The 27,253-nt window shown below is 39.3% G+C and overlaps 1 protein-coding gene across 6 annotated transcripts in view; it reads left to right on the top strand.

The window, feature by feature from the left end:
• Positions 1 to 27,253, top strand: part of rgs3a (regulator of G protein signaling 3a) — a 147,346-nt gene that overhangs the window by 76,983 nt on the left and 43,110 nt on the right. For 4 of the 6 annotated variants that reach the window (XM_019274095.2, XM_010750688.3, XM_010750687.3 and 1 more), the window contains one exon: positions 7,136 to 7,270. In XM_019274095.2, coding sequence (XP_019129640.2) covers positions 7,136 to 7,270 — 135 coding nt within the window. Of the gene's footprint in view, positions 1 to 7,135; positions 7,271 to 16,434; positions 16,688 to 19,270; positions 19,418 to 27,253 lie in introns of those variants that run through there. The other 2 variants (XM_019274099.2, XM_010750689.3) reach the window with 2 other exon arrangements.

The raw sequence follows: 27,253 nt of genomic DNA on the forward strand, positions 1-27,253 counted from the left end.
GGAAAAGATGATTTCATTCTTCACCCGACTGGCATCGGCAAGAGTTTGTTTTACCAACTGGTTTGGCTGATCTGATTGGTTGAAGTTAGCCCGTGAGAGAAAAACGGTTTGTTCAATCACCTGCCAAGTATTTTTGGAAAGTGCCTTCCCTTTTTCCAAAACGTTTGCAAGGACTGCTCTGTGTTCTGTGTAACAAGTCTGGTGCATGAAGGTAACTTGCTGGTGAAACTACAGGAAGTCTGTGGATCACCAAAAGTCATTAAAGTATGTTTCAGTATCAGCCTTATGGTAGTGCTAAGTAAAAAGGCTGGGATTACTAAAATATACAGGGTTCATCCTCTGGGAGCCATGAATGTTTGTTCCTGGTAATTCATTGAATGTTGAGATATTTCAGTCTACACCAAAATAGTGGAGCAGTCATCACCATGACATCATCGGAGTCATGTTGTTATTGTGACTATAAAGTGAGGAGGAGTTCAAAAAGCCACATCCACTTCCAGTGAGGACATACTGTACCAAGAGTCAGCTAGCTCTGGTTTTCATGTCACTTTATTGGAAGCCATAAACCCAATAAATGCTACAGTTACAAAGCCTCAGTGTTTAGAAGTGAAACCTTATAGCACACTGCAGAAAAGGTTTTAGGAATACAAGTAATGCCTATGCTAGTGTGCTCTTATTTACAGAGGGCACAACAGGACGATGGCGTGCTGGTAGATTTATCAGTAACCAGTTGTGCTGGTCACGATACAATGTAGCAGTGTATGGGCTCTGACTAATAGGATATGACACTGCAAGTGTTATAGGGACTTGCCGTGTAAAAATCCCTTTGATTGCATGACTAGATATGACTAAAGCACTTGAGGCACCTTGCATTTTATATTTCTCCATTCCTGCTACTGAGCTCTACTCTGCCAAGTACCTGAGAAGCTGTTATAGAGATTTACAATATTACAAAAACAAATAAACTAATAAAGCAAATGCGGCTGGTGACATTATGTCTTCATTTAGATCTATTACACTATCTTACCATTACCATTGTCACATTAAGGATACGTTGTCTCATTTCAGGGCAGTGTGCACAGTCGTGTGCACATTAGATTGAGCAGATTTGATCACATACTGTATGTTTGTCATCGGCTCACTCTCCTGGTATGTACTAACTGTTTACAATCTACTTTTAAAATGTGAGCCATATGTGCCTCCAATGTGTTCACTCAAAACATTCTCATGTGTAACAGGAGTCCATCCCGGCAGCAATCTACTGTACAAGGGGTGCGAATAAGACAGAGATAATTGAAGTTGAGGCTGAGCTGGAGTTAGGATGAGGGCTTAGAGGATCTGGGGCTCGAGGGTCAGCTCTAGTAACACTTCATCTCTGGTTGTTGAGCAACACTGAAGAACAAAGTGCAGGCCTTTTAAGAAATACAAAATTAATATTTGGAAAAACAAATCTGAAAATGTAATTCCTATTAGGATTGAATGTGGAAATAGGTTTATTCACTGTGCGTCAGGTGAGAAGATTGATTTCACTCTCATGTCTCTCATGTCCTCTCGAAGCGAGAGGAAACCATTGGCTAGGCTCTAAAAAAAACACCCTTTAAGGGTATTTTTAGGGTAGCTGCTAAGTTATTTATTAACATGTTACATCTTGTTTGTTGAGACCCATATTGGGTTTTGTACTGGAATATTTATTAGGTGGGAGCAGTCACCTCCTGGAGTCATTCATGATAATGACAAGACAAGAGGACATCCCGTCTTGATGTTTTTATGCGTTGTCTGTTGTCTTCCTTCAATCATTCGCAGTACGAGAGAAGAAATATAGGCCATCATTACCAGGCAGTGGGAATAACTGAACGTGTGCCCATTCCAATGTAATATGTACATTAGCCATCTAACCTGCTACTGAAGCAGCTTAGGTGAGCTGTGTTGACAGCAGTCCACTGACACACTGAAAACTCATCTGCCAGATGGCTCAGGGGGAGGGATTTAACCAGGGCACACTTTAATCAATCTGATTAAGGGGAAATGCTGCCTGTATTTTTAGCCACTCCATGGCAGGCCAGTGGCCATTCATTGAATTTTGTTTCATTAGCTCTCATGTTTATCTCTTGGACGGGTAGATTTATAAACAGGAGTGAACTAAAGTAGGAACTAGAATAAGGGTAACATTAGCTATTTTAGCAAATACATTTATTTGGGTGATAATTTCATGAACAAAATAAAGAGTTGCTCTATTATTCAACTAATAAAGGATTTATTTATGACCTGACTGTGCTGCCGAAACTGACACATTACAGTTTGTCTTTGGAAAAGGGTGGCATATTGTTTCTGGGTCTGCAGGCTGGGTCTCTGACCGGATGGTGTTTAATGCCAAGAAGCAACATGACCTTAACATGAAAGTCCCCAAAGACCTGCGTCCACAGAGTTAGGGAGATTCCAGAGAACTGCCTTCAGTCTCAACATAGTCCAAATGTTGAAGTTGATTTGGTGCCATGAATATGATTATGTTAATTGTGAATTTTGATTTTACGATTACTGCTAACAAACATTCTTTATGCATCACAAAAGTAAAGTAGCACGTAAATGCGATGGCTGTCTAGTTAAATGGATTGCAGTGCCAGCATGCTCCAGACCGTTCCTGCCTAAAACATGTGGTCTGTCACCAGCTGTGAACAGTTTACTCATTTGCTGGCATGACTGATTATTTTAACTGATGTAATGCAATGATGTGCAAGTCACTGTTAAGATGCAATATTGCACCGTTAAACAGCACAGCACATAACATTTAATAATGGTAGACAACAATGAACTGGAGAAATTGAAATTGATTGCTGGTATTAATAGATAGAGACAAATCATCATTGGTAGTCCCATAGCAGAGCATAGTTCATTTTGAGGATGCTAATAATAATGACCTCTATGTTGTTTTACGTCAGTCAACGTGTTATTTCCCTGTCTTCTCTCTTTATATGCCTGATGTCAGTGAATGGTTTACAGTATAGTCCGCATCGCATCATTATTTATACACGCACAATACTGTGTAAACATACACTCTTCCTCTCTTTGATAGATTAGGATGTAAGCCCCCATGCTGCTCTGCGACCTGCGCCTCGCTATGACTCACAAAGCAGATCAGTCCCAGCTGGTTGCCATTTTGTCTTTTATTTTTTGAATCATGATGTGTTGTAAATATATAGCTACAGTAAGACTGTATAGTAAGAGTTTAAACTGGTAGTGTGTGCAGATTTCAAAGCTGGGTGAGTGTGTCTGTGGATGCAGGTGTATCGATACCTCTGGGACGCTCAACTGCTCCATCGCAGATGTGTTTCCTCTAATGTGGGACAGTGGGGAGATGCCTGGAAAAACTTGGCCATATGAGGCAATGTTTTCTGGAAATGTTGAGTCTTTGCATTATTTTTACAGTATTACTCATCCCAAATAATTATTAATTAACGACTCAAAGGGTATGGAAGACAGAGAAAGTGAGAGTGCACCACATCGATTCTGTGCAAATTCAAAATGTAAGACTGGCAGATGTGTGTGTGTGTGTGTGTCTGTTGTGTGGTGTTGGGTTGCATATGTGTAACATTTATGGCATTAACTGGTGTCATTAAAATTACACGGTTGAACATTAGTTGGGGTGTGACCATGTGTCATTTTGAAGAAATTCAAACTGCTCCGTCTTAATTTGGTGTGTGCATAAGAAGTGTCGCTTTGCTATGTCTCTTGGTGGACATGAAATCAAGTGATGTCAGTTAGTCAGCTAGACATTAGACATTAGCTGAGTTAGGATGGAAAACTTACTCCATGCCTAGACATGCTATCTATGACATATTCCCTTTTGAATAAACAAGTCACACACAAACTCCTACAAAGTTTTTCTCAAATTTTCTCGTTTACATGAATAAAAAGAAAAAAAAGGGCGAAAAATACTTAAATCCCTTGTGGTGTTGGATATTTTTGTATTGCATAGTTTAAATATTTTTAGATTTAGGCATACGCTTAGACTGTGGTCACACTAGGGAGGTGATGTGCCTGTGAAGCTGTACACTGAGCGGTGCTTCAGAGCCTAGTGTTAATATCAGCGTGCTAACATGCTCTTTATGACAAAGTTAACACTCTTAAACAAATAATATTAACACTAGTCACCATTAAAGTTTAACATTTCCTATTCAATACTAAACACAAAATACAGCTGAGGGCGATGGGAATGTCACAAGTGATGCAGGTATTTGGCCACAAAATAATATTTACAGCATAATTCAGCTGTCACTATGGTACATCATCTTAGAACCATGAACGTCTTTACCAGATTGTCTCCCAATAAAGTTATTAAGAGATGTTAGTAAAAAGATCATGAAAGTCATCAGGATTCAGACATACTGAGTTATTGCAGTTTGGACCAGAGTGGTGTACCGACCAACATTGCCATACATTGAGCCCCATATCTTTTGAACTGTCCTCAAAAAGTAAACTTCTCAAGAGGAGGAGGATTGTTTCCAGTTTGATGACCGTACGCTCTCCACTTTATCCACTGGGTTTTGAAGAGTTTTTGTTGACCTCTCCTGACCTGCAGGATATCATGTAATGCTTTACACGACAACTCAGAAATGACCTTAGATTGAATTACGAGATTTTCACCAACAGCAATATTATAAGGGTTTGCCCAGGGGCTGGTTGTTTACATTGAAGTTGGCGTGTACGTGTGTGTGCATGAATTCCAAGTATTACGGCCTCTGCTACAACCTTATAGACTCAGATTCAGTCCAAATGATGGATATCAAAGAACATCAACATTGATTTCTGTCCACTCCGAAAAAAAACCTATTTCATCATCTCGTGGTGCAATTGGAAACAGTCAGGCTCAATTTTATAAATGCTTTTGCTAGCCGGTCTGCTTCTTTATTTCTCCACTTTTTACTTAGAAATGTATCTTTGTCTTTGTCTCTTACTGTACCTCATGTATCTTTTCTCTTTGTCTCTGTAGCCTTGTTTTTTTCTGGATGAGTTGGCACCAAAATATTCTACACTTTACACAGTGAGCATTGTATACATTAAAACCACATCAAGACAAAACAGTCATACTATTAACACTGTCTTTAATTGCCTATTTACTCTGCATTAAAATCACCGTGACAAGGCTTTAACCAACAACACTTTGTGCCATTATATCTTACAAAGGCAGCATCCCCATCTTCACATTGAGTGACATCAAAAGAGACAGATAGTCCACAAGATAGCTACACACCAGGTCATGCAAACGCCTGTGCAGCCAGGAAACAGGCAAATAAAGTAGCATCATGATTCACCACTGACCAGGAGAGTGAGCATCAAGCAAAGCCCCAAGGACTTCAGTCAATCTCTGAAGACTCGCACAAAATGGAAAAAAATGCTATTTATAGCTTGACTCGTGCCCAAAAATGTCAGGACACAAATGTTTTACCCTGACACCGCCCGAAGCAGAACAACCGAGTTATATGAAAATGATCAAATTTGAAAGAGGGGAAATAGAACAAAAAGTGTGTGTGAGCTCAAAAGGTTCCTTTCATATTGGATTTTTAATCAGAATGGGAAGGAATAATGGAAACTGTTGTTCAGCTGAATATAGCGATATAACCACCAAGGTGGATGAGAGGCACAGATGTGAGTGTGTATGGGTGTTTGAGTGTGCAAATGACTGGATAGGGATTTGGTAGATGATACCCTGAGAATCATATGTTTTATGTTTCAATAGAAATTGCAATTATGTGGTCCTCTTTGGTCTCATATCAGAAATGTGCTGTTCTTGTGTGCACTGATTCTTTTTTTTTTTTTTTTACGATTTCATGTGTGAGGAGATGTAACCAGGAGGCATTTACTACGTTCAGTATTTCCACCTATGCTGAAACAATTCTTTGTTTCTGTTGTATGCGAGGTTATGAAGTAGTCTGACGAAGCTAAAATAATTCCCAGCATTCAGGAATGATTGCAGCAAAAGATAAAATCATAACTTTTTTTTTTTTTTTTTTTTTTTTTTTTTTTCAGTTTTTCTGCATCCCAGAAACAACTTTAGACTGCAAATGACACAAACTGGCACAAAGTGGCAAAGAGGAGAAAAAGAGAGTGAAGGAAAATGTTTCCAAATTAGGATTTGGAACAAAAAAAACATAAATGAGTTTCATGTATTATATAAAAGATTGTCTTTTTTGTATTTATTTATTTATTGTTTACAAGATCTTCTATCAAAAGTAGATTGCTGGCACCATGACCAAAAAAACAAATGGATGCTATTGAACTAGAGAGATTTAATCTGGACATTATCAATCAGATCGAACACATTCTGGATGAATCTGGAGAGTTCGCTATTTGATCAAACTCTTTCAACTCTAACTTAATCACTGGCTGTCAAATACTTATTCTCATGTAGAGAGAGCAGGGGTGTATTGATTTACACTGTTTTAAGGGTACCATCTCAACGCCGGTCACGTAATCATTTTGTCAGCATATCAGATTCTGCCTAAAGTGGATACTGGCCATTATCTAATTTCACTAATGCTAGCATTTTGCTACCCAGAGCGAGCGCTGTGCCACTTACAGACTGTGGTGTCATGAAAACAAAGTTCAGATGACAACTGAATGTGCAAAAACGAAAAAGTCTGACATGGCACATGCAGACATTGACTGTGCCTTAGAAGGGCTAGTGTCGGTTGTGGAAACTGATTCTGCTGGACACAGACGACGGCACACATAACACCTCTGAAACCGTACTTGTGACGGATTATGCTCTTTTGTTACTAATTATCCTGTTCGAAAGCACTCGCTGCTCTCTCACAATCACACACACTGGTAGCTCTAGTTCTAAAGTCTCATTAGACAGGGCCCACTTGATAAGAAAAAACATATTTTTTCCATTCATTCTTTTCCATTCGAATTTTCTATTGTAATCCTCTAATTTGTTCTCTCTACCCATCTTGAGCCCTTTCACTATCCAAGGATCAGGAGACACTTCTTCTTCTTCACTTCTCTGACAGTAGATGCCTAATTGCCCGCTGTCTTTTCCTCCACCCTCTTGCTCCTCTCTCTCTCTCTCTCTCTGTCTCTCTCTCTCTCTCTCTCCTCTCTCTCTCTCACTCTCTCTCTCTCTCTCTGTCTGTAGAAGTGTGACTGCCTGCTCAGCCTTGAAGCCTATTCAGCAGACCAGAAGCGGCGCGTGTGTCAGTGCCTGAAGGACAACATTGACAAGCAGCTTCAGCTTCACAGGAGGGAGCCTCACGTTCCACATTTTGAACAGGTATGGCACACGGACACGCTCACACACACACATACACACACACACACACACACACACATCGAGGATCTTTTTCCAGTTTCATTTAAGGGCCAGTGATGAATCAGTAAACACATGAACACATGGGAATGCATATATTTGTGCATACCCCCATCACAGATACCCACGTGAACATCACACCCCCCCAAGCATACACACTCAATCAGTAACATATAACACTTTCCTGCAGCCTGCATTACCATCATTATGATTTTCCTCTTAGCTCCGATATTTCTTTGGGCAAGTTTAATGCTGCCTTTTATCTGGCCGGATTTGCACTGCTTTAGTGGAGTGTTAACTCAGTGCAATTTAAGCCCTGACTGGCTCTTTTTAGTTCAGTGATATTTGCGAGTAAAAGCTAATTTATGTGATTGAAATTCATTTATATCTTAACTTTGCCTTTTCCCAGTCAGTTTACCTGTGGTGTGGTGTCAGCAGTGATACATAAACCTAAGAATATTAAGATAAAATGTCTTTTCATGACATCTTTGTGTTTGTTATATATTCAGTTTCCATCTCGTGAAACAATTGTTGTTTATGGCTGCAGAGTAAGTTGAACTTTGGGATATTTAGACCTGCAGTAACTGATTTTTGCAGCGGAACAAGTTGTAAACACAACACTGACTTAGTGATACAGCTAACGTGTTAGTAATAGCATTGCTTATTTATAAATTCAGCAGATATGAAGCAACATTAGCATTTAACTGTAGTTGTAGTTCCAATATTCGCTCTCCTTTTACTTCCGTCTTTGGTCTCTACAAACTCCTGTGGGAACACTGCAGGTCTTCAGCTGCTGAATTCTCCACTGTATTGACCAACAAGCCTTATCTGGGGTTGCTGGGTAGATCTTTTGAGCTCTATTTACTGAAAACAGCTGGCTGCTGCCGTGAACCAAAACAGTAAATTTACATGCCAGAAATACAAAACAATGAGCCAAAAGACGCAAAACACTAAACAGAGCTGAGGGACAATGCAGAGTTGGTTGGTAATTCTCTGTGGATCCCTTTCATGGTACACATTATTGTGATGAATGATGATGAATTATTGATTATAGCTGTTTTAAGTTCTGACAATTTGCATTTGCAGTCGTGTTATTCTTTTGGAAGCAGATTGAGTTAAATCCAATAATACCTCAAATAGCATCACTGTTGGATTAAAGTCACTACACCTCTACTCATAATGTAGCACAGTGGTGATGCCGCGTGTTGTTAAGGATGCACTGTAACTGATCTGTAAGTGCTTACTGGGCTATGACTGCCCTGATTAAGAGGGTGGCTGCCGGGGAGCTATGAATGAGATTACTGTGGCCCAGTTCGGTCATTTCAAGCATTACCAAGGGAAATCTACTGAAAATCTTTTCTTGTCAGGTTCTTTAATTGCTATTTGGGGGAATTTTTTGTGTAAGCTGTGTGAGTGAGTGCCAATCTGACGCAACTTTGGCCAAAGGTGTGTAAAGGTGTAATACAATATAAACATGTATTTAATTATACTGATTTAAGCAGAACGCTTTTTTTGTCTTTTCTTCATTCCTTCTTTCGTTTTTGATGAGCCGTAAAGACAGCCCTTTGTCCTCATAAATTTAAAAGCGATCCAGCCCAGTTCATTTTTAGTTAGCTGAAAGGTGATTAAAAGGGATAAATAGCCTTGTGTGGAGAATTCACACCTGTTGTACATTAAGGCTTCATTTCATCAGCACATGAAAGAGAGAAAGAGAGAGGGACAAGCCGACGGTCTTTCATCCCTTTCTCTCTGAGCATGTGTGTGCATTCATGTGTGTCCCTCTATATGAGTGTGTATTTTTGCCCATATGGTTCATCTGAAAAAGATTGAGGATGGGACTTGATTACCCAGAAGCGTATATGACCCAGAACTTGGCCCGTATTTGAATATTTTCCAATATTTGAACTACTTAACTTTATGAACTTTGCCCAAGATTTATTTAAACAATGCTTCAAACATTAGATACATGAACCTCAAAAACATAAATGTTTTCCATAAATGCCTCACTTGTCTAAATTAGGTCCACCAACACATTTACACACATTGTTCAATACGTTCAATAGCAAAACAGCTTAGCAAGCATGCTAAGTCATGTACGTCAATGCAATTTAGTCAAACTCTATTGACCAAACCAGCATATTGATCACTATATAAGGAACCTGCCTGGAGTGATCCTGTGGGATATTCTCTTGGCACACATTATAGACCCTTTTGTAAGTGGTAACTTATTACATTTTTCTAAGCCTCAGCTGTTTTCTTTTAAAAGAAAGTACACTAGGTACCTAAGGGAGGCCGATCATTCTCTCTCTCTCTCACACACACACACAGTCTATGTTCACACTTAGCCATCTAAATAAAACACATCTTCTTCTCTGAGTTGACACTCTCTCACGATAAAGCCAGTCTTTTTAACACCTTGAAACACTCTAAAGTGCTTGCCATGTGTTTTAGTAACCTGACCGCGATGGGTGGTTTTGTTACACAACCATCTGGGCTGCTGTTGTTGACTGGTGGGGCTTGTACAGGTCTGATGACTGGATGAACTGTCTATCACCGTATATATCAAAGTTCAATCAGTCAGATTAATGTGGCCAAAAAAAGCTTCCGGTGTCGCTCTTTGCTCTTCTTTCAAAGAGGAAATGCTCATTTTTTTATTTTGAGTCACTTCTCACTTACGTCATCACACACACCTAGCATTAAACCATGCCTGTGGCTCATGACTCGCCACCAGTAATTCCTCATAAGACACCGATTGGTCGGTAACCACTGCGTTCAACAACAAGCTTGAAGTCTGGCAAGATGGATTTCGAGGTGATTTCGTGATCTCTGGAGTCCAACTGTCTTGCAAGTGTTTTAATGTGGACAGGGACAGAGAGCCGCTGAGACACGATCAGAAGTTCAAGTATCACCTGTAATGTTGTGTATTCTCCAGCAAAAGAGAATATGTGGCAAGGGTTTAGTTGTGTGTCAATGGCCAATGAAGTTGAAACACACACCTCCTATGATATTGTATAGTTAGCTACTACAAGCTGACAGTCAAGTGCAGCTTCATATGATGCTCTGAATCACATTGTATTGGATGCATTAATGCAACATCCCCGAGTTCAAGATTAGTCACCAAACATATTTGAATGTTTTACACAGAGAAAAGTCCAACCACTTAACACAAGGACACAGGTCGTATAACCTTTATAATATTGTATAGTAATATATGTATTTCATTGACATATCAAGCTTAAACGCTTTAGTTTTGGTCTTTTCTGACCAAAACAAGCTGAAGAACGTATTTTATTGTTTTCCTATTTATACATTCAAGTGTGTATGCATTCCTTGCCCTGTGGAATTGTTCTTGTATACCTTTCTTTGTGTAGTTATTAAACCTTTTGATGTAATCTCTTATTAAATGGAAATCTGAATAGTGTCCTGAAGGCAGGGGAATACATGCTTAATCATAACATTCTACATTTTGACAAATTAGTTCACTTTTGATTGCATTTCTCCAGAGTCCCTTAGAGGCAAATAGTTTGTATTCAGTCAATTCCAAATGTGTTTAATTATATGCAAATCAGCTTTGTCTATGATGAGAATGTCCTTGTAGCGTCTGTCTGTCCACTGAAAATGAAGTGGCCTGTGTATTTTACTTAACATCCTGAGAAAGTATTGTTTGAGTTATTTTGTATTGGAATAAGAAAGGACATGTTCCAATAGATAGACGTATGTAGACACATGAGGGTCACGACAGACGACCACTGCATTACATAAACACATGAAAGGAGAAATCCGAAACACATTGAACATAAGATGATAATCTGCCATAATGTCCTCTAAATGGATGTAATGATAAACAGGCAGCAGAGACCAAACAAGAGAAATGTCTTTTATTCAAGCTCTATCCGTAACTTAGAGAACTTAAATAACTTTATATCTGCCCGAATCAACACTAGAACTTACTCTGAATAAAGTGTATCTTTGATGCACTGTGTGTATTCCTGCCAGTGAGTAAGAATTGCAGCAAAGGAGCTTTAGAAAATTACCCAGACGTTTCCCTTATGTCAGAAACGGCATTTGTCCTCTCATGCACAAAGCCGAGTCAATCCACACTTAGCTGAAGCATGCACTTTACTCAAGAGTTATTTTCAATTGTGCGGAGAGAGCAAAATCCACTCCAAAGGGAAAAACATAAACTATAGAAATGACAATCATTTCTTTCTATTTGTGTTACTCTGTTCATTCATGTTTTTCCAGCAAATAGGGTTACTCCGTCACCGTGTTGATGTCAGCAGCTGCCTTAGTTCTTTCAGTCCCTGAACGCTTTGCTTCCCTTTGGAAAAAAAAATTGGACGTGAGCCCTTTTCACTTGGAGATTCTTTAATCCTTCAGTCTCTCTGTAAGTGGGGCATGGTGAGAAATTGCCAGTTTCTATTTTGTGCTTCATTTAAAGTCAGAGGATTGAGGGGTGAATGTTTATGATGACTAACCTCAACTTGAATAACAGATGCCACTCTTTCCCTCTGACTTAGGCAGTCAAGGGGATGAGTAGTCGTCACCATACGGATGAAAGAGAGAATATTGTGCAGTATGTGTGTGCAAATTTAACCGTTATAACTGAGGATGGTCTTGAAATTAAAAGCAGGTTAATGTTGAAAGTTAATACTGCACATAGATCAAATAATTGTATTTTATGATCTGAAGAATCTTTAATTTTTTATGAGTTTTAATTGGAAGATCTAGATTAGTATATATATAGTTATACTTAAATTGTTTATTTATTCTACATAGAAACAAATATTATTGTGGCCTGGCATCCTGCAGCCATTATACTGTAAGCTACTTCCTTGGAAAGCTTTTGGTACATTCTTGTGTGAACAGCATTAGCCACTAAGCTGCTGGACAAATACATTTGTTCTTGTGTGCACACACACACACACACACACACAGACACACACACACACACACAGACACACACACACACGCTGACACACACACACACCCTCAAATGGGAATTAAAGTAGAACTGGCCATTTTGAAAATGACAGCCGCACTTCATTACACAGTTAGCCTTGGATGAGCAATGCTGGCACTCCTTCTCTCAGTCAGAAGAGGAAAGCAAGCTATCTGCAGTAAAAGTGGCATAAATTTGCTACATGAGAGCATAGGCTCATATGAACAGTGAAAAAAAAGATGGCTGCTGTTAATGACTGTCTGTTTTGGTTTGGAAGAAGCTTGTTCTGTTCTCTCACTCATTTCACATTTATGAGAATCTGTTTTAGTTGCCAAAGTGGTTATAATACAGCATTTATGCTGGAGGAAGCAGTGACGCAAAGACAAGGATCCTCTCTCATTCCCCCTGTGTCTTACTCTATTTCTTGAGTCTAAAAACTGTTTATTCATGAGGATATTAAACAAAGTGGTGTTCTCTGCTCTCATCTGGCTTCCTGTTCTACCATGTCCCTCCACCTCAGGCAAACATGTATGCATTAAATCAATGTTACATGAAGCTCTGGATGTGTCAGTGAATGTGCATCTTTTGAGAAGCATATCTCACTACGAGGGAACACTGAATCTTAAGCAGCAACACAAAATAACAAACGGAAAATAAGCTGATGGCTCCAGTTCAGTTCAGGATTTATCAGAAAACTGAATAATTCATTTTCCTCTGTGCTTCTTGACACATGTCAAATTTTCAGGATACACTACAATCCAACTGCGTTTCCCAGGGTCAGCTCTTAAGAAAAACTGCGATTTTATCACAATTTCTTCCCTGAATGCTACATGCTGACTGATGTACTAAATTTAGCAGTAGCACTGTAAGTCATTGGTCAAAAGTATGAGGTTTTCCCTTTTTGCATAAGACGAGAAGCATAAACTAATTTAAAACCCATTTATTGCAGAGTAGACTAATAAAGATAAAAAGTACTTGCAAATTCTCTTTAAACACAAAATGACACTTAAATATTTTTATACTTGTACATGAACATACTATTTCATACTTGTAGTATTGTTAGAACGTGTAAAATAACACTACGAGAGTACACTATCGTTTTTTTTTAGTATACTTCGTGTTGTCCAAACAGTACATACCCACAAAATTGTTCTGTAGCACACTCATTATGTGCTTTGTACTTTGAAGTAAATGCCTTTACACTAGAAAGTAGGCCTATTTAGTCAATAAGTATTAAACTACTCCAATGAATATACATATAGTTTATTCAACAGTATTAACTTATGTGTGCTTATTCAGTATTAAGTATACTTAATACTGTGTTTACTCATTCTTTTTTAATGACTCAGTGACCTTCTCGTTTATTGCCCCAAATTGGACATCTGGTTTGCAACAGTACAGACAGAGTCTAGTACGCTACAAATATACAGAAGAAATAGAGTCAATAAAAGAAGAATGCCGAAACATAGAGTTCAGGAATGGGTGAGAAGGAGGTTGATTTGGATAAATTGTAGTGACTCTGTGCTGAACCAGAGAGACAAGACTTGTCCATATTGGCAGGACTGACAGGGATTGTCAGAAAAACAGTGATGATAGCGGGGGGTAGGGGTGGGGGGTGGGCATATTAGAAGTAATCCCACACCGGTGATGGACAGTGTGTTGAGACAGTGACAGGTACAGTCGTCTGTTTTTAATCTTAGAGAGTTGGAGAAAAGACAGCTTCACTGTGTTACAATAGGAGGCAGTCAGTGACACGGGAGAATGTAAAGAGAAAGCTAACAAGTAAGTGAAAGAAGAAGTGTGTGTGGTTTTTGACATTTTATTTCCACTGGGGGTCCAATGTGGAACGGAATGACAGGGGTTGCTACACACACCTGTCATCTCATAGGAAGGGGGGGGGACTATGAACAGAATAAATACAAATATACTGTATACATCCTGTGTGTCGGATATAAAGATTTAAACATAATAATTTAAACATAAATCTAAACACGTGATCGTACACGTGAAGTATCTAAGCATAAAAACATAAATATATAAATAAAAAAAAGAAAATATGGGCAACATCTGCACTGTCACATGCTCACATGATTAACATTTCTCTTGCTCTCTTTGCTTCTCTGCAGCACACACACACTTTCCCCCTCATTGTCTCGAATTAGACACGGATGAATTCAATTTGTCTTGTCTTTGCTTGTCTCTTTTCTTCACGCACACAACACACACACAGCACACACAAACAAACAGCACACTATGCATACTATTTTTGGGATGTGTTGTCTTTCGAAGTGTGACATCCAAATTTAGAACTTGTTCAAAGGGAGCAGATATGAGGAACCATGCCAAAAACGCTTGATGTGTAGTCATGTCACAGTGTAGTTAGGACTTATTTCTCAATGGTATTTTTATGAGTTTTTGGCTTTAATGGCTCTGAACTAGCTTGAAGTGTCAATAAATGGATGGTGCCATTTCCTTTAGGTGAGGTAGTGGTAACCTTTTGTGCTAACATTTAGATTTTTCTCCAAAATGTTGGGTCAGGATTGCTCATCACATTTCGAGCCTTGTCAGAGATTGGGAGTAAAGTAGTGACACGATGAAAAGGTTCATCTCCACTGTTGTCCTTCTGTTAGAGACAGGAATACGTGTCCAAAGTAGTTTGACATGTATTCCTGTCTCTAACAAAGGGACGCATTTTTGCATTTTTGTTATTTCTGGAATAGGTGGCAAACGATCAAACTTCATCTCATCTTACGCTCTCCAGAATATTTTGTTTTTGCCCCCTTTCTCTCTCCTCTCATATTTCCCCATCTACTTATTCTCACTTGTTTACCTTATCTAATTGTATTGCAGCATCCAGTGCAAATATGCAGTCTTTCCCCCTCACTCTTCCTCTCTGCCTATCTACCTACCTCTCCCTCTCCGTCAGAGACTCACAAACAAACACTCACGGCTCAGCTATGTTATTCATTGTGGCCCGTAGTGTAGGATTAATTCCCTTGTCTCTCTTTAAACATTAATGATTTCCCTTTGATGGAGTGGTGTTTGGCTTTATTTTAGCTCACCTTTAACTATTCATAACTGTGTTATATAATGCCAATTATGCATCAGCACAGGAGCCAGTGTAGAGAAGAGCCTTGCAGTGTCATTCCTGAGAAGAAGGTACAGCAGAGCATGAAATCCATTCATTGTCTGCATGTTTTTTTTTACTTAGGAAAAATGACGTCTGCTCCAGTGAGCATACAACGGAGCTGGGATAATAAGTTTAATTTGCAAATAACGGAGCTCTTTTTCACACAAGGACATTTTTTTTGATTAGTACAAGTTCTTGATGACAATAGTGGCATTGAGAACTTTTAAATATTCTCCCACCAATTAGCAGAGGAAGAGGAAAAAACAAGAGTGCAAAGTGCTGGTAGCAGACGAAAACTGGCAGAATCTAGTTTGACTTAAGTTGATATTCTACTTTTTGAATGTCAATCATTACTTTATGCATCATGTGGAAATATTTCTACGAGAATACCTTTAGCTGGAGATGCTTGGGAGACAGTGGCCTGTGTAGTGTAATTGACAGTGTTTAAAATAGCTTTTTGAAAAGCCCATTATTTATTAGCACATGATATGATTAGATAAGGCCTGAAGAATAGGTTACATGGCTCCCTTCAGGTCTGATGTAGACACATGGTCATTGTAACAGACAGGTGTGTGTGTGTGTGTGTGTGTGTGTGTGTGTGTGTGTGTGTCTTATTAGGTGTGAAAGACATGGCCCTTAACATCCTGCTCTTTGATAGGTTTTGATTTAGTGCTTTGATTTGCGACAGAGCAACTAAATATAGCACACAGAGGAAGAAGGAGAGAGAGAGAGAGAGAGAGAGAGAGAGAGAGAGGACGGACACTGACTGCTTTGGTCTCCAGAGAGTTAGTTGCATTTGATCCTTTCACCATCACTCCCTCTACGTTTTTATATCACATCTACACACACACCTTTGTATCCCCCCGATTCCATCTGTCTTCATTTCCCCTCCCCTTCACCAAATCCCTCTTTACCCACCCCCCTGCTCTCTCTCTCTCTCTCTCTCTCTCTCTCTCTCTCTCTCTTTTGCGCACACGTTGGCACGCACGTTATTGCCGAGCTGGGGGGTGAAGAAGCTGGGAATGCAGCAACAACACAGACAAAAACCAGAACAAGGAGGAGAAAGAGAAGCACTGACACTTCTAGAGAGAGACGGACAGGAAAAATAATCACATATGGTCACATTGGATTAGCTGCCTCTATCTATTCGCGCTGCACACGTGCTCTCAGTGTGTGTGTGTGTGTGTGTGTGTGTGGATGTGAATGAACTATCTTTGCTGTACTCTGGGACATAACACCAATAATAACACACTTATACACTCAAACAAAACAAGCAAGCACACTACGCGTCCAGATGCCTGTGTCTAAGGTATGTTGTATCTTTTGTACTGGTATGAAGGTCAAACTAGGAGCTCCATCTGGAGACTTGTCTGTGTAGTTAAGATTAGGATTGTTGTCTTTTATTGTGTGTGTGCATGTTTATTCCTGTAAATATATTGAGTGTGTGTTAATTTGACTGTTTTGGTTGTGTGTAAGTGCCACTATTTTCTTGCTGTGATCACAACTGTAGTAAATGACATCCTAGGTGAAGTCACAACTACTTTTTACATTTCTCACATTTATACAACCAGGGTTTTCTTTTTTCTTTTCTTAATCAGTATTTTCATTTATGCCGTAACTGTTTCTTTTTTTTTTGTGGTTCTGAAACACATGGATATGTATTCCTCTTACCTGAGTTACATATCCAGGTACCAGCTGTTCAGATTTCGTGAAGGATATTTGGACTGTTTTGTTTTTAATATCACATGCGTGCAATCTTTGTGGAGTTTTCCTAATTAATGCCACTCAGAGAATACGAAAACAAAGACAGGGGTGCAAAAGAAATCTGGCAACCTCCTCTGGTGCGATTCATTCTTCAGTTAGTTTGGTCTCATATACTTCTAGGCACAGGAAATTTAAACACATCTCTGGGTGCTGGCTTATTTTTACTGTCTATTTATGCCTAAAGTAGCATTTCTAGAGCGAGTGTTAATGAATGAAACTGTTAATGTTGACACAGTATTAGTGTAATCATGTCACTTTTGAGTACAGTTATTAGTATTGAATTGTGACCTGCTGTATATGAAACCATTTTGTTTTTGTTCTTTAAGCGTATTGTCAGTGATGAATAGTTGTTGACCCGAGCAGCCGTGTGGAGAGGCAGCAGGTGTGTGTGTCTTCTACCTTTCAATGTCAAATGTTCCTTGTCACACTGAGGAGTTAAAAAAAAAACCTTTCCCCTGAGTAGCATTGAGAGGCTCTTGAGATAACAGAGTGAGAGAAAGGTAAGAGACTAGAGAGACAGTGAGTAGATGAGTGAGAGACAGAGATAGAGAGTGCCATGTGGATCAATTAGCTCAGGTACAGCAGGTACAATTGTTTATATAACAAAGAGGTTTCCATCCAAAAATAGTGACCAGCAAAAGAAAATGCCAGAAAAAAAAAGTTGTTGTTATTGTATATATGTTGTTATTGTATATATATATATTGTGTAGCCAGAGCCACATTTTAAGTGAGATGTTGAGGACATAAAAACTTTTGCACCTCTGCTGCATTAACAAGAACACTTTAGGACTGGATATCTTTAGGCTAACTTCATGCACGCATCGACCAAAGTGTGGCCATGTTGAGAAACCCAGCCCTACCTAAAATAAACATCTGTTTAAGTAGTAACTCAGCAAGTAGCACAGACCTGCACTAATGATGCAGCAGATTTTTTTTGTTTTTTCTCGTTTTTATGCATTATAGGATCTTTTTTTGTTGGTCATTTTAAAACTAATTTGCTTAGTATCCTCTGGAAATGTAGTTGTCTATATGGAGGAATAGTAAAGCAGTAGAAAACCACTTGCTGCTGAAGTCAGAAGCTGCCATTAGACTGGCTTAGTTGAAAGTGCCCTTAACATTTTATAGCTCTTTTTCAGGGTTCCTGGTCTCTGCCTCGTTGAGGCATTGTTTGAATAGAAATGGTACGCTGATCTCATCCAACTCAGCTCAAGGATATTGTGGCAGGCTATGACTCAGAGCAGTTACAGAGTGCAAACATATATATACATCTATCTATCTTTATATATGTATAAATATGTATACAGTGACAATAAAAATGAATGGAACTATTACTGCTGATCAGTTGCGATTAGACAATATAAAACACACAAGGCTTTACAATGGTACACATTACGCTGGATTGTTTAATCTAGAAATTCAAAAGAGGAATTTAAGAAGTGGCTTTAGAATAGAGGCTACAAAACCAGGAACTATAACGACGTTGGCCGTTACACTGACCTTAAAGCGCACCTTCAACAAATAGATAACTTCTCCGTGTTATGGCTACGATCATGGTTATGTGTTAGTGTTTCCTTTTCAGATAGAATGTTTCTACAACATGGCATGGTTCCTGCTTCATATATATGTACCCTTTGACTTTATAGCTGCATTGTGTGTGTGTCCGAAACATGTACGCGTGCTGCATGTGTTTGTGTGCGTTTTACAATGGATATGCGTGTCCTTTGTGTGCTTTGTGCATCCTGTGGGACCTGGCTGTAGTGCCTTAATGTCTTTGCAAAGAAATGAAGGGCGGGGGTGTTATGCGTGGGTAGAAATGGACACAATATATGTGATCATATGTTGGACAATATTTGCAGACACACACACACACACATCTATAATCATAGACAGTTAGTATACACAGCAGACACATGCATGCATGTGCTCCTCTCTGAGCGCTCGCTGCTCATTTGTCTCTTCTTGTTATCGCTATCTCCTCCCTCTCCTTCTTTCCTTCTCACTTGTTTGTGCAGCTTGGGAGTCTACCTTCTTAGCCTCTTGGGCATTTGCTCTCTTCCCTCTCTCTCTCTCTCTCTCTCTCTCTGTGTGTGTGTATGCACAGTTCAGTTGGCCTAGCCCACACTGACAGAATCACACACACCAGCTCCAGCTAGCCAGCCACGAAGGCTCACACACACCAGTTTGACAGAGGAAGTAGGCCACTTTAATGGGGATGTGTGGAGTGCCTCTATCTGCCTTAAGTGGACTGTAACCTGGAACTGCTTCCTCTTGACAGGTAGGGTTTATAAACCATCACTTTATTTCTCTTCTCTGGAGTAAAACGCCTTATTGTGTGGCTAATCTGAAAAGAGAGGTTTCATGTAAATGGATTTCGCGGTGCTTTTCTTTGGCTTTGGAGGAAAATGGATTCACGTGATTAGTTTGAGTTGCTAATATTGTTGATATTGCTGCTGGGGGGCAGGGAGTGGTTTGGTCATACGGAGAAACAAGAGCAAGACAGAGAGATGGGAGGAAAGATAGGAAAAGCAATAAAGGCTTATTTATCACTGGGTATCTTTATGACAGGCTTACATATATGAGGGGATGAGTGTCTGTCTCATGTGCTATTTTGATTAACTTAACTTTACTATTTCTGTCTGCTTCTTTCTTACTCTCTGTGTTCTCTGTATTCTGGCTTTTCTATCACTCCATCCAGTTTTTCATATAATTGCCCCAGAAATATCACCTCCCTTTTGATAAACAAGAGTTGTGGACAGCATTTTTCAGAACGACAGATTGTTTACATCCCCCGTTTGGCGCTTTTATTTTCAGTCTTTTCTTCTCTGGCTCTGTGCCAGTGACGCGATTTAGCCGTCCACATGGCTGGGGGAGTCGTAGAGTGAGAAACATGTGGATTGAGAGAGGAATGGTACCGAGAAGGTATATTCTGATTCATGTCAGAGCCAAATCGAATATTATGGAGACAAGGAGTGTGCAAACAGAGGAACCAGAGGGGAAAACAACTGGAAGCACACTGGGGAAAATTGCTTTTCTCTTTTCCTCATTAGGGGGATTGTGGGGTTATTCTCTACTTGGAAGGACAACGATGGAGGGAGAGGGAGAGAGAATTTGTGGTGTTTGTAGTAGTTGGAGCCTGTTGATACACAATTAGGGAGGGGATCAATAACTCACTGTTGAGAAAATGGTAGCTTGTGTTTAAATGAATTTTACAGTACAGTGGTGTAAAGATATGGAGTATCCTTCCCTCAATCTTCCCCTTATTCTTCATCAGTAGTAGACAGTGTAAATGACCCTGTCCTGTGCACACATGCAAAGACACACAAGACTGAATGTGATTTATCAGCTGGTCTTAAACATCCAGTCCCAGCTTGAACAAATGAGATGTTTGTTATAACCCTGGAAAAACAATCTCACACTCGTCACACACACGCACACACACACACAAATGAAACAAAAGATAAATGCATCTTCTTTCACTATCCTCTTTCTTTCTCTCTCGCACACACACATACATACATAACCCCTGCACCACACACACACACACACACACACACACACTCGTCTCTCTCCGCTCTTTCTATGAGGGCCTTCTGCTGTCTTTTTCAGTGGTCACATTGTCTTCAGCTGCCTCACGTCACGGGGCAAGTTACGTCAATGACATTCTCTCTGAACCCTCAGCTTCTATCAATAATGCCTTTGCATCTTTGGATTTGACACTCACGCACACCCCCACCACCACCACCACCACCACCACCACCACCACCAAAAAACCCCAACCTCATCCTATTTCACTTCTCTCTCGCTGTCATGAACTGTGAGATTTTGAGTTTGATTGCAATGACTGACACAAAAACAGGGAGGCTATGTCACAACATAAAAACATTAACCAGAAGAGACTAAATGCTAAGAAATTGCAGTTCACATCTCAAATCTACTGAATTTCTCTGACCATATATTTGATTACCTAATGCTAATGTTGCATTTGTAGGAGAACAAACCTTGTTTGTTTGTCATATTTTTAACTTTACATTGTGACCAAAAGCTTCAGTTAAAAATGTAGACCTACATAAATACTAGAATTTTATTAGAACATAAAACATTTTTATTACTGTAGCCTTTTGATACTATTTTCTTTTTAATATGATTCAGTTAAAAAGATGTACTTCTATGCCCCCAGTGTTCTCCTGACATCTTGTACTTCTTTGATCTACAGGCCCTTTTTTTGATTTGTTCCCTTGCTCCCTTTTCCATTTTCTGTTTTCTCCTTCCCTTTCGGCCTGATCACAATGGAAGGGTCTGACAGATAAACGACTATTACCGTCTCATCGCTCTTCTATCAGTGAAATCGAGGGTAAAATAGGCCGGTGCATTGCGGTGCATATAATGAGGCCATTTAGAGATTGTTCATCTATATGGTGTGGTCCCTTAACGAGTTATTGGTATTACACAAGGCAATAAAAGCTCATAGATCTTCAGACCAGATTGTTCTGGACAGTACATGTCAAAACATGCTTAATATATATTTAGTTGGCGCAGACATGCACACAAACCTACAGGCTGTCTTCCCTTCAGTCATACATGTTTTCAAAGAAGCAACAAACAGGATGATTATCATATCATATGCTGCAAGCTAAACAACATGTACACCACTTCTAAATTAGACAAAACATGTGTGTCTTCTCTAATATAGGACATGTGATTGCAGGAATGTAGAAAATGTGTGTGAGTTTATGTAACAACCTGTGACGTGGGTTAAGCAAATGATTTCATTTAAGGCAAATAAACAACTAGGGTTATGTGTGTGAGGACTTAGTGGAAAATGATGTGGTTCACTTCACAAGTTCTGTAGAAAATAAATTTGCTATCGCTGTTGAAGGAGATGACGAGCTGCATCACATGGCCAGGAATGTTTATGGGCTCTAAATTGCAATTTTACAAAGAAATATGCTTCCAAGTAACACACAGTGGTTTCTGTTTGAATGTCTTCTTTTGTTTCCTCGGCTGTTAACTTGTATTGATTAAATTCTTTTCACACTTTTCAACCTTCTTACTACACTTTTTATCTTTAATCTGTTCATTCTCTTTCTAATATCTTCAGTTACTTCTGTAATGTAATTTTATCTACCTGAGGTGTAAATTGCGTAACTTTCATCTTCTGAGATGTTAGTTATTTAAAGAGATAAATACCAGTATTGCAAGGTTACATAAGTACTGTACGTTAAGTATAATTTTACAACTACATGTTATATGCATCAATAATAATGACGAATGTAATATAATGTAACATATTCAAGATTCAAGAGTCATTCTGCTGCATAAACATACTTATTTTTCATACTTTAAGTACATTTTGCTGAGATTACGCAACAGAAATTAACCGCAACACTTTGAAAAGACAAAAAAAAATAAAAAATTCTCTGAAATTTTGTTCACAAATGTGTTAATCTATGTGAATGATCACTTTCCCAAAACAATGCACCTGGTGGGTGTGGTATATCAGATGTCTATGACACAGATGTGCCTTGGACTGATCACAACAATGACCACTCTAAAATGCCAACGAGTGCTAGCCACCTGTCAGGGGGATGCATGCATTAAAAAGAAAAAAAAAAAAAAAAAAAAACAGCTTGGCACGATGAAATAGCTCATAGCATAAGATTGGTGCATAGTAAATTTTGAAAAAAACAAAAATGTTATGTTTTTATTGAGTGTACTACAAAGTTTTGAATGCAGCATTCCTTTAACTTGGAATGGAGTGCTTCTCATTGGTATGGCTGTTTTAACTTTAGTAAAGATCTGACTTTGGCAAAACACACTAGGTAGATTCTTAGGTAATTGACAATTTTACCATTTATTCACCACAGACTTAAAAGTTAAAAGTTAGTTAAAAAAAAAAAAAAACAGAACCAGAGCGGCCTGGGTTTTATCAGACACATTTTTTGCGTGGGTGTGGGTGAGAAGCAGTTAAGATCCGTCATGTCCTCTTGCTAAGATCTAAGAAGAACCTCCATATGAGGTGTGGCCTTCTGGCAAGCAACTTGTAAGTGAAAGAAACGTTTTTTGGCTCCTTAGAGAATAGTACATGCGTATTGTGGTAAATACCCCCCGAGATGAACATCAAAGTAACAAGTTAGGTAAGTTATGCCATGTGACGGAAGTTGCCGTTACTAATTGTGTGAAAAACTCCGATATAAATCGTGGTTGAAAATTGAAGCCTCATTCTTGGAAGATGGTCATCAGTATGCTTAAGATGTTACTGTAATAGACTGAAATTAGTGCTTAAACATACAACTCTCTAAAATGGTTCTTTAATGTGAACCAAGAAGATGAGAATTCTTATCTCATCTGTTAAGTAAATAGGCAGTGTAAGTAAAAGCAGAAGTGTGGAATTTTCAGCTTAATTAGTTTGTTCCTATTTCTTGTTCTCACTATTCATTTTATGTTTTCTTTCTGGGCTGCGACTGACCTTACTTTCCTTTAAGGAAATCGATGCGTGACGTCAGTGTGCAAAGAAAACTAAAGAACAGGCAACAAAAATAATGCAGAATTGTTGGCGTTGCGTCACTTAAACATGCCACCAGCCAACTTGCTGTCACACTGTAAAGATCCACTGCCAGTTAAGGGAGTTAAGCATAGGGAGTGGCAATAGGGAAAGAAGAGCAACTGTTTTTGTTTAGCAGTGTACACATTTTTAACAGCATTGCTAATTGAGTTGAGCGTGATTTATTGAGGTCGGAGATGGATTTTTTCCAGTGTAATGGCAAACCATTATATAGACAAAGTAGAGTGAGGCAGACTTTTTACTCTTTAATGTAAGCCTTGTAATTACTTAAAAACAAGAGGACACAGGAAATAAATGAAGGAAGGGAAGGAAAGAGTATAAAAGTGAAAGGGCCCTGAAATTTAGTCGCGGAGGGGTTCGGGGAGCTAAGATGGCAGAGTCAAAGGTACATCTTAGCTTTTGGAGAACGCACAGCAACGCTGCTCCCTGGGGTGGGTCTCTATTGCCATGGTACCTATGGGACAGAGTTCACATGCCTGTCCCAGGGTGACTGTCCACATGTGTGTATGTGGGTGTTGTCTTGATTTCTACAGTATGTTTACGTGGAAGATTTTGACCTTCAGAGATTTAACTGAGGATAAGAATAATTTTTTTGCATTTTTGTCAGTCTTCATTCCTTCTGGGAGATATTTTGGAAATAGGACTTGGAGGCATTCACTGCTCTCACTTCTCCTGGGTTTCGTTTCCAACTAGTTGACACAGTTACACCTAGCATACTCATGAATGAGTAATTTGGCAGGTGTCACTGGAGGGTAGAACTTGGTCTTGAAGGTGATTTGTGTAAATATGCCAGTTTGGAGTAGGTCAATTAGCGTTCAGTGCATGTACAACACGATTTCATCCCTATATTACGAAAAAAATCTAACCTACTATTTCGGGACTCCCAGAAATCCATGTATAGTATTTGCACCATGGCAAAAGTTGTACAATATCTGTTTCGCAGTTTTGGCTTTATCATATAGCCTAAAGTGATAATTCAAAAAGGGAAGACACAGATTGTTTTTCTGTTTGCAAAAAAATGTTATTAGGCCCTTTGCCCCAAATGTTGCTTGTTTGAGTTCTAGTGATTTTTCTTTCAGTCTTTTAATTTTGGATCTAAGCCCAAATGTACTCTCAGAAAATGGGAATCTAGGAAATGCGATAAACCTCACCATCTGCGTGATATACTGCCTCTAGTTTTGTTTTTTAACACACCCATATAGTGCTTGTGGCTGTTACCTATCCAGCTCCTATCCAGCTGCATTGAGAGGCTGTAACTCACCTTATGAAACTTAGATTTAGTTTTTGTGTGAGGTGCTGTAACAGAATGTCAACATATAATCACTTGTGAATTCTATGAAGCCAAATATATATGAATTAAATTAATTGTTTTATTTTCACTGCCAGGACAAAAGTATAAAACAAAAGTACAGTTAAGGGTGATGGGAATGTCATCCATAGATAGCATATTGCTTAAAAACAAAGTGGTGGTTAAATTGAAATTTAAGGTTACATACATGGAATTATAAATGAAATATTTAGGGATCAAGTTTACAAAAATCATGAATGTCGGCATCAAATTGCATGTTTATACATCCAACAGCCGTAGAGACAGTCCCTTGGAACCATAATGTTAACCTGCTAGTGAAAGTCAGGGATCACAAAGTGATCTCGGAGACCGTTAATGTTATGCACACTACTGAAGTGGTGAGCGCTGTCATTGCATCCGTTAAGCCATGATGCTTGGGTGGCAAAACACGTAATTTTTCCATTTTCTTCGCATACGGTGTCAATGTGGTCTCTCATGGAACAATAACATTTGGTTCTATTTTGGGGGGGGGGGGTATTTTTTGCCTTTATTTGACAGATTTTAGTAAGAGCTGACAGGCAAGGAGGAGAGTCGATGGTGTATGAGATACAACAAAGATCGCCTGTTTTCTGCACAGTGCACATAAAGAATTATATAAAAAGTGTAAAATAACCTTAAGTGAAATTCACTGGAGCTTGCTGATACTTGGTGGAAATGTCAAGCCACTCTAGCTGCGTCCTGGCCTTAAACACGAGTAATGGGTACATCCCAACATCCATCGAACCATTGAGTTGCTGACCAAAAACCATTAAATCACATCTTCTCAGTGAGCCGAAGCCAATCTTTGCGTTTCACAAGAACAACACAAAACATTCCACTTAATTCAATCACAAAATGTATTCATCATTCTGGTAGCTTATTGAACATATGGTGTCGTTTGAAAAAGAGAAATGTTGCCTGGAAGGGTTTATTGTTAAGTGGCCATTCGGTATATATACCAGTAGTGCTGTTTTATGGTAAGATGGACATTTCTAAGATTTACTCTTTTCTTCTCTCCTGTTTTATGTCTTCCTCTCTCCCTCTTCCACTTACCTCTCATTTCTGGTCATTATCATTCACTGACTCCCCCTCCTCCCTTCTGCTTGTCTTATCCACTTTGCCTCTTCCATCTATTCACTCCTACTCCGCATCCATCTCTCCCAACCTTTTATGCGGGTTTTGTTTTCCTCGCCTAATTGAGGCAATGCCAGAAACTGTATTGTGTTCAGTTATTGAGCTATGAGCACATTGGAGTAACTTGTATTGACTTTGCACACAACATTAGCTGTGTCTTTCATTTAGCTTTGAAGCTGATGTATGAAGAGAAGATGTGAAAAGCGGAGTGTAGGCGATGTGGTACATGTCATAATGGAGAATGCCGTGTAAGATGAACAAGTTGTTCAATGTCTTGTTCATTTCTCCAGATAAGCCACAAGGACGGCTGAAAGACACAAAGGGTTAATTTGAACTGAGCGTGCTTGTGTTTCCGCGTGTGGGTTGTGTGTGGTGGTGTTGTCCACTGTAGAGATGTGAGACAGAACAAGGGTATTGACAGGACAGGTGGCCTCATTATGTCTCAAGCCATATCTTCAACAGTCAGGGGGGTTGTATGTAAGAAAGGGAAAGAGATAAGGGGGTCAGCGGTGTTGAGAGAGGAAAGAGAATCTGCTGTGTGAATCTTGGCGCTTAATATATAGTGGACTAGAAGAATGAAGGTATCCATTAATTTCCCAAATGCCCAACTAGCCTTATAAGTCAGCGTGTTTTCTGACATTGACTCACTTATTTGACTTGGACCACTATGAAGAAAGAAGAAGAGAAAAGGAGGCAGAAAGGATAAGAATAGAGCTTACATCCACTTCCGTCTGTGGGTGCATTTATGAAAGTGCATTTCTTTCTAAAAAAACCCATCATACACCAAGTGCATGAAGAGGCCTTGATGTCCTGGTTGTAACACCACTGTGAACCATTGGATAGGATCACCGGGGAGGTTAAGAGGGAGTTAGAAGGGAAAATGAGAGGTCTGCATCACCTTGGGCCAGTTGTATATACCATGAACATCAAGACAAGTCAAGGTTATGATTTTTAGCCTGAGTCACTGCTCAGTCTCAAAGGGCTGCACAGTGGCACACCCAAACAAACAAGAAAAGCAAAAGGTCTGAATGTCAGGTTGTGCTACTCAGTATAGTTCTTTGGGTACTTGGACATTGCTAGAATTATAC

Source organism: Larimichthys crocea, chromosome IX (assembly GCF_000972845.2).
Source record: "Larimichthys crocea isolate SSNF chromosome IX, L_crocea_2.0, whole genome shotgun sequence".
Lineage (NCBI taxonomy): Eukaryota > Metazoa > Chordata > Actinopteri > Sciaenidae > Larimichthys > Larimichthys crocea.